Source organism: Podarcis gaigeae, assembly GCF_964106915.1.
Source record: "Podarcis gaigeae genome assembly, chromosome: 5".
Classification (NCBI taxonomy): domain Eukaryota; kingdom Metazoa; phylum Chordata; class Lepidosauria; order Squamata; family Lacertidae; genus Podarcis; species Podarcis gaigeae.
Genome location: NC_139681.1, coordinates 14143612 through 14152566, shown reverse-complemented (window position 1 = coordinate 14152566; position 8955 = coordinate 14143612). Strand labels below are relative to the sequence as shown.

Here is an 8955-nt window from a genome sequence, read left to right as displayed (position 1 = left end):
CATCTCACTTAAGAGGCCAGGGGCCAGCGCTGTCCGGAGACACTTCCGGGTCATGTGGCCAGCGTGACAAAGCTGCATTTGGCGAGCCAGAGCCGCACACGGAAACGCCGTTTACCTTCCTGCTGGTAAGCGGTCCCTATTTATCTACTTGCACCCAGAGGTGCTTTCGAACTGCTAGGTTGGCAGGCGTCCTGGTTGAATAGGCAACCTCAGAAAAGACAGGCACTGTAACAGAAGCTTAGCTATGGGGAATTTGAATCAGGATGTCATTTGTGGGAAAGGGAGGGTGCTTGGGCAAGAACAACCTGGGCATAGCTGTCAACCGTCCCTTATTTGGTGGGAAACTCCCTTATCCCAGCGCAGTGTCCCACTGCTGTTCCTTATTGATGATGTCCCTTAAATTTCCCAGGTTTCAAAGGAAGCAGCTCCTCTCTCTGCTAGCCAGGGAGGAGGGAGGCTCCAACTGTGTTGCTTGGCTGCCCGGCCCGCCCCCCTCTGGCCTCCTCTCACCAGCCTCGGCCCCCAGGAACCCCTTCCCACTGGGACTGGCAGGAGCCTCGGGCCCTTCCGCCGCCATCCTCCTTGCGGCCGCCGAATTGAGTGTCTCTGCCTGGGGCCTCCCCTCTGCCCGCTGCTGCTGCCCCCGCTAGGCTGTACTGCAGCTGCGCCACCGAAGGACCTGGATGAGATGGGCAGCCTGGCGCGGCCTATGAATTGCTGAGGAGCCTTGAGAGGAGAGCGAGGGCAACCATAGAGGAAGCAGTTCAGAGAGAGGAGGCGGATGCGGAGGCACGGGCAGGTGTTCCAAGGGCTAACCATAGAGGGCGAAAGCGGAGGAAGGACCGCAAGCGCTTCTACCATAGATTTGTAGTGGTAGACTAGCATAGGGTTTACTTTGGGCGCTATTTCTCCCCCCCCCTCCTCCCGCCCCGCCTGATGGAACTGAGAGCCGCAGATGGAGCACAAGAGAAAAGATACAGAACTGTGGCAGCATCTTCGTAGCTTGGACTTCGTTTTGCGCGAAAAGTGGTTGCTGCTTGTAGTTATTTAATTGCAGTGTTTCATCAGCTGGTGTCTTGAGCAGCAACCTCTGGAAACGAAGGGCTAAAAACCCTTTGGGCGCTGCTCTCTCAAATTATCTGGTCCCTTTTAACTTTGTATTTCAGCTGGTTGACTAAAATCCCTTATTTTGGCTGCTGATTTTCGAGGCTGCTGGTCCCTTATTTTCGAATCTGTAAGTTGACAACTATGAACCTGGGAGATCTGAGAGTATGGGATTTAGAGGCCGCCTTGACTGCTTTTGCAGCCCTTCTCAGCCTGCAACTATATTAAAAGGAATAAAGGGAGGAAGCATCTCAAGAACAAAGACCCTGTAACACTCCAGGGTTCTCTGTTTCAAAGGAAATGGTGCCATGAAGTTTGAAAGAGGAAGCCACACCAGCAAGATGGGAATTCATCGCTTCCTCTGTCTGGACGCATGTTCAGGACAGCTCTATGTCTAGCAATGTCACCAAGAGATTGCAACAGAAAGTCAAATTCAAAAACCAACCATTTTATTATAAACAAACAAACAAACAAAAACACACCTTCAGATCAGCATAAATCAGACATTCAATTTCATATTAGAAGAAAATTATTATTATTATTTTTCAGTACATAAAATATGGAAATAGTAAATGGAAAAGCAAACAAAGGTCCTATGCATACACACATCAGGAGCATAGGAGCGTCGACAATTCACATTAACCTTCACAGTCTCCACTGTTCCGGCATTTGGTTTTCCAGTTTCAAACTCTTTCGCTCGCTGCAATCCGAAGGTTTGCTTGTGTAACTGCTACTTGGATACTGAGGTCCGTTTGACCTCGAGCCAGTTAAGCTGAAGCACTGAGATGAAAGCCAGTTTAGTCCCAAATAGTCAATAGTGACTTATACCTCAGAACATTGAGTTAAACCACATTAGTACTCCCCTTTTAAAACGGGGGCTTTTGCCCTTTTGCACACCAGCAAATGCAGGCAGAAGAGAAGAGGAAAAACTTGCCCATTGCACTCACAAAGAATCTAACAGTACAATCCTATACAAAATCCTATACAAAATCCCACTGAATTCAATAGGGCCGCCTCCAAGGACCTAAGTATAGGATTGTAGTTTAAGTTGCAGTTAAGAACAGAGCCCAGGTTTCCCAATGACTAGGCTGCTGCTCTGACTGCTAGATTGCGTACTCCAATCAACACCCACATAATTCCAGCCCATATCACAAAGGAGGGAGAGAGAGAGAGAGAGAGAGAGAGAGAGAGAGAGAGAGAGAGAGAGAAGCTAACCAGAGAGGTCACCTTCTAGAGAATGCATCCTAATAAAATGTGCACCACACAAAAAAAAGGAGAAGCAAAAAAAAAAAGGCTTTATTTTTAAGTGATCTAACTATTCCTTAACTTAACAGAAGATTAACCAAGTACATTAAAAAACAAAAACGCATCTGTACCCACAATTCAGCGCAGATGAATAATTAACATAAAAATAATTTAGCACAGGTGAAAATTAAAATACTGCGAAGAGCTCTTGATACTTCCTATGCATGTTCAAGAAAAGCTTAAGGCACATCAAAATACTTGTCCGTTTACCCCCCGCCCCCGCAAAGTGTCTGGACCCAAATGGGAACTGTTTGGTTGCTTACGTTTTCATCCCACATCCAAACGTTTTGGATTCGCTAGGCCCGTATCAAGTTTGCAATCTCAACACCTGAGTCGATAGCGCTTGTTTCCTTTTGTGAGCACACAGTTCTGATGGCCACAAGGGGAGCATCACTTAGGGAGGCTGTGCTGTGCAGGTGACCCTGCTAAGAGGATAATTTAGTTCTTTATTTATTACTGGCCCCAGTGTCTTCCAGGTACAAGTTGGAGCAAGGATAAGCCTTCAGAAATCGCACTGACCTAGCACTATGACTGAGGCCACCCAACGACTTGGGATGGCTGCTGTTGGTCATAGCCAAGCTCGTTGCGATGGCCGAACAAATGCATTCAGGAATGTGAAACGGCGTCCGAACCAATACTGCTATATTCCAAACATCCTATGTCAGATTCAGTGAAAATTAGTGGCAATGAAAGGGGAAACCTCAGTCTGTGAACTTCTCCTGAACTATTCTCATGAGAGTGATGGCTGCTTAGCCCAGCACTCAACAGGAACCTCAAGTTGCCACTAAGTGTATTTCTAGTCACCTGGCAAGTGTACCTGTACAAAGAATCAGGTTCTGCAGTTTTAGGTGTCTACCAGCATTAGAAACTCAGATATATAAGCTAGGGCCAAATGGCTCCCCTTAAACCAAGGTTGGTAAAACGGAGTGTCTAGTTGCCATTTGGGGGCAAGACTGCTCTAAAGTCTTATTTTTCAAATAAGGACTGTGATTGATCCTTAGTTAAACATCTGGCTAGTTTAGATGACAACCTTGAGCAAGGTTAAGAACTTTGAGAACTTAAGGAAGAAAAGTCACTTGATCGAGGGTTCTTCCACAAATCTATTGGCCTGTTCCTACCTCTCTTTCTCAGTGGTGACATGGACCATTCATAACGTAAGAATATTCTTCACAACTTTTGAGCAGGGCAGTGGGAAGACAAGTGACAACAATTAACTATAACATTGTTCACTGCTCCTGCTCAGGCCACACAGAGAAAGCATTTTGGTTCCTGAAATTAATTCCAATTGTGCCAGTAAAATGTAAGTGACAGAATTCTACAGGGTGGGGTATTAGTGTGTGAAAACAGTCTAGATCAGCTTTTCTCAACCTGTGGGTCCCCAGATGTTGTTGAACTACAACTCCCATCACCCCTAGCTAGCAAGGCCAGAGCTCAGGGATGATGGGAGATGTAGTCCAACAACATCTGGGGACCCACAGGTTGAGAGCCACTGGTCTAGATCCAATGATCCCCAGGCACACACCTCCAGATGGTGGAGATGTCAGACACCCTCCTGACATCCAGGCATCTTCGCTTGGTCTCAAGTGGTCGATAGTCTGGTGCAAAATGCGCCTGGCTAATTTTGAACACTGGTGTGGACTTAATGTCAGGAACACACCAAAAATTCCACGTGTGAAAAGACAGACCATAGGCGGTCCTCTACAAAACTGTTTCCCTCTGCTCCCTTTGCATCTCATTCGACTTCCCCAAAGACACTCTTTAAGCCAAGGGAGGCAGGGGAGGAATTGAAGTAAAACCTGCTTGAAGTCATAGCCTCTCCACATACCAAACTGGTGAAGTGAAGGCAGGAAAAGTCAACACTTTTCAACACTTCCTTGTATTGCTCTCCTTAAAAAATGATGAAGTGCCCCAGGTGGCAAAACTGGTCTTTAGATAACTACGGGTTGCTACGCTCATAATTTCTCTTGAGGCCAAAAATATAAAAAATAAGAAATCACCCCTGGTGTCAAGCTGCTTTGGCAGGAACTACCACTTCCTAATAAAAGGTTATTCATAAGAAGAGGACTGATGAATCAGACAGACAACAGAGGTCAGCCAGATGTTCCTGGAAAGCTCAGAAACCGGAAGCGTTTCCTGGTGAACGACAAGGAGCAGGGTGGCCAAGAAGCCGTCATATTGATGGGAGTTTGAACATTTGGGTGATGGGGAAGGAGACAGGCATGTGCCCTGGTGCTACGGTGGAACAGAAAGGGGTTGGTTTGGGGGCCTTCACTGTGAAATCCTAACTGGAACAGGGATGCTTTAGCTGAGATTCCTGCATTGAAGGCAGTCAGACTAAATGATCCCTTCAAACTCTATGATGCTATGATTCTAAACAAGTCCCACAGAGTCCAGCCATGCTTACACCCAAGTCAGCAGGTGTACGATTGCAGCCTTTAATCTCAGGAACCGGATTTTGCAATACAGCAGAGAAAAGAACGTCCTCCCCCTAGATCAGAGCTTGCTTTAGCTGTTCTGTTTGCAATGTGTTTTTCTGTTGAGCTGGATTTATCTTTTTGCTGAGCCTCGGTGCTAACTGATGAGTAATTCAAATGTAAATCAGCTGACAGCTGGGCAGTGCAGAACAATTCAGAGGACAGCTGCTGCAAACTCTGGCATGGCAGGGGATTAGTCAAGATCCTATACACATCCAATCTGAGTAAGCAGAGCTAGCTAGCTAGCTGGCAGTGGGTCGTTGTTCCCTTCCTGGAGTGGAGGATTGGAAACAACTTGCACTACAACTCTCCGTGGAGTCAGAACCAGCTTCTCTCTTACCCTTTCTGCTGATATTTTATATGAATTATCAATAGGTTGCATCTGATCTAATGTTTCACGTTACTCGAAACATAATACATCCCCATTAAGGTGGCTAGATGATAGGAAGGGAAATTTCACTGCAGTGAAACTTCTTGGCATGGCAGAAATAGGTGCACTAAAGAGGGAAACTACTGCTACACATAAATTAGGGTTGCTTTTGGGGGAAAGTCGTTGAGCTGCTGGGGGGCAAGTTTCCAAAACCTGGACATTTTGCCATTTTCACAAAATTCCCCCCAAACACTAATTCTGTCATTGGAATTCCAGACATATGCCAACCCTACATAAATTCAAAAATTAAACCAACAGCGTCTGCCAAAATATCCTCTCCTTAGTGCAGAACGGTTACAGAAGATGTGTTCTTCTTGGCCATGTGACACTCATCACTGCAAATGCCCCCTCCTCTCACCAGTAGCAGATAATCAAATCAAGTGTGTGAATGCTGTAGTCTTTGTCACCCTGTTAGAAATCTGTGTATAATGGATGTGCAAACACCTCCCTCGTTTGAAAGCAGCTTTCCTATGGATTACAAAAGTGGCCTCTCTCTCTCTCTCCTTTCACAAGCTCTCCTGCAAAGAACCTGTGTAGAAAGCAGTGGCATAGCAGGGGGGTGGGGGCCACAGGGCGGGTGCAAAATTGTTAGGGCGTGCAAAATTTTGACACCTATTGCAGCCCTGGTGTTTCAAGAACAGTATAAAGCTCTCTGAACAGGGAATATACTTCTTTCTTGGCCCTTTGATTTCAGCCCTTAGTTGATCCTTCTAGGGATCAGTGTGTGGACATTAGCTGCCATATTTTGCAGAATGAAAACGATCTGTTTTTACCTACACCAACAAACACACCGTCCTGCGTCCAAATTGAAATATACTCTTCCAGCACAAAAAAACAACAACAAAACAGCTTGGGTCTGTGAGACACCTTTGGTTCAAACCCCTCCAGTACCTCCGATTTCATCTTTCCTGTCGGGAAGTGTTGCTTTGGTGCACTCGTTTCCACCCTCAAAACATGCCCATTTCCCCACTCGGAACCCGTTCACAGCCAAATCTGTTCCAGAGCCATCCAGCAACCAGCTCCTTTGTGTAGTTTTCCTACAAAAGCATCTCATAATCCTGCACAGGCCGCTTGGTTTCTAAAGTAGCACCCAGGTGCAGGAAAAGAGCAGTTTCATGACACTAGAACATGGGCAGAGGTAGAAGAAACACTCGGCTCCAGTTAAGAAAACCAAACCCTAATTCTGGGACTAACCAGCAGGCTTCTTTGCAACCCTTACAAAACACATTCTCCTTTCACTTTCCATCCCTGCCCTCTAACCTCTGCAATAGCAAACCCACTCCTTCTGCTTTCTCCAGATTTCAGAACCCCTGGCCCAAGGGGTTAGACTCAAGTTTCTCTACAAGAACAAGAGATAGGACAAATTTCCCTCCACTCATCAAAGAACCAGCCTCAAGAACCAGGGAGAGGGAGAGTTGACCCAAACACACATAATTGCAAACAGAGTCCCTACATTGGTGAAACTCCGTTGGCTCAATCCCTCCAATAAGTTGCAGGGAAGTTTGTTGGGTGTTCTACCAGCTTCTAATGAAAGCAAGCGAGAGAACACAGGAAAAACAAAAGGAGAGAGCGAGAGAGAGAGAGAGAGAGAGAGAGAGAGAGAGAGAGAGAGGTGTCCCCTGTAAAAGTTACAGGTCTTGAATACATCATTTCAAAACATAGTACTGGAATGGGTTAGAGTCATCACCTTGAGAATCCTGAAAGCATTGCTTTGTAATTAGTAAGCAGAACATTAAACATATGCCCAGGTTATTTGAAAGAGAAGGAAGGGAGGAAAGGAGACGGAGGAGAGCACACCTTCAGCCAGTCTTGTGGCTACCATCACCAGTCCGAATTTTCCGGGCCATGATGGTCTCCTTTGACACTCGCTTGCAGTCCGTGGCCAAGCCCAGGTAACACATAAGATCAATGAAAGCTGTTGTGACGTTCCAGTTCAAGCCAAATTCACTGGTTGAGTAATCATAGGGAAAAGTATGGTGGTAGTTGTGGAAACCTTCGCCTGGGGAGAGAGAGAGAAGAGGAGAAATCATAAGCGCCCAAGTAGTGTATTTATTTGGGAACTAGGTTCTGGAAAGCAGTCGACTCTAGTGAGTAAATTTTAAGTTTCTTTAGTTTGCTTGATGAGTAAAAACAATGTCCTTTATGACTGAGTGTGAGTATGTATTCAATAAACGTTTGCTGCAGGAAGCCTATAACTGCTAACTTACTGCTGGAGCTACCATTTGAACTACCATTTCCACTGCCACTGCCACACTATTTTGATACTAAGCCTAGATTAGCTTCTTGGTGAATGATCCTCAAAAAGGACCCAGAATTGGAGGCACCCCATGCAATTTTTTTCAAGAAAAAAAAGAGGTGCCAGAGCTCCTTTGTTCTTTTATAATGGCCAACGGCGCCCACCTGAGAGTTCCGGAGAGTTCCGGTGGGAAAAAAATCCCCAGAGGCCGCATTATAAGCAACTAATGAAGTAACTTCTGCTCTCTGGCACCGAAAGGATCAAAAGGAAAGGTTGGGTCACGTCACCCTTATGAGGAATTATGGGATAGCCATCGCACACAAGAAGGGAGAAACCAGTGGGAGGAGAATGTCGTCAGTGTACGTTGGGCAGCAAACGACAAAGGTAGGCTAGGTGGCCTGAGAATAATTGCAACTTAAAAGCAACACAGGGGAGGCAAAGGGATTAAGGATAATAATCTGTGGGGCTTGTTGCATAATCACTGGAACTGCAATAATAAGCTGCCATTGAATGTGCAAAGGTACAATTCATATGTGGCAAGGAGATAATTACCACAGACATCTTCAGAGAGATCAAACTATGTCAAGTAGGAAATGGCAACGATAAAACTCTCTACAGATGCTGATGGAGACTGAATGAAGGAGAATGTCCTCTTCAGAGTAACTGGTCCCCAGTGTACCACACCAATGGCAGACCCTCCAAGTGTGCCTATTTTCCAGGGATAGTCCCAGATTTACAGGAGCCATCCTGGTTTCTGAGTTGATCCTGCAATGTCCCGCTTTTCCTTAGGACATCCCTATTTTCACCAGAGAAATGTTGGAAGGTATGCAATGGCCCCAAATCAACCCACCAAACTGAAGCAAAGTGTTCTGCAGTTTCCTTCCTTAGAAATGTAAGGCAGAGAAATGACAGGTTGTTTGGCCCATCTCACTGTGGTGATGTGTTAAGGCTATTTCCAAGGAGTGAACAAGCAGATAAGTACTGTATAGGGTGATCTACCTACAGTATGCTGTCCCACTGGGAACAATTGACCATTGAGCTCCTGAATGTTCAGGGATTAACACCTCCTACGAAACTTCTACAGCACAAAATATTGGATCAGTGCATAATACTGGAGCGCTAATTCAAACCCTTTTCGTGACCCTCACACCAGATAGGAATAATGCCATTCCAAGTCTAGGAACTTGCCCTAAGCGATATCAATTTATTTCAGGGGCCTTCTAAACTTGCAAGAATTGGATGTTCAGATCAAATTCTGGCATAAGGCAGAATTCCTGTTCATGATGTCTAAATCCACAGAAATCTACTGTGGATCTACTGTCTGATCCACGTTTCAGATTCCTAAAATCGCTTTTCTGCTCCTGTACTAACAAAATAATCCAGTGTGCAGGAGCAGAAATACATTC

At 45.7% G+C, this 8955-nt stretch overlaps 1 protein-coding gene across 2 annotated transcripts in view; it reads right to left on the bottom strand.

The window, feature by feature from the left end:
* Positions 1-1531: 1531 nt before the first annotated feature.
* The window catches only part of SCD (stearoyl-CoA desaturase), a 28778-nt gene continuing 21354 nt past the window's right edge, over positions 1532-8955 (bottom strand). The window contains exons 6-7 of one of the 2 annotated variants that reach the window (XR_014564043.1): positions 4745-7312; positions 1532-4708 (exon numbers count right to left, since the gene is read on the bottom strand). Coding sequence is in view for 1 of the 2 variants with exons in the window: in XM_083738503.1 (XP_083594629.1) it covers positions 7113-7312 (200 nt within the window). In the remaining variant the exon portion in view is untranslated. Of the gene's footprint in view, positions 7313-8955 lie in introns of both variants that reach the window. The other variant, XM_083738503.1, reaches the window with a different exon arrangement.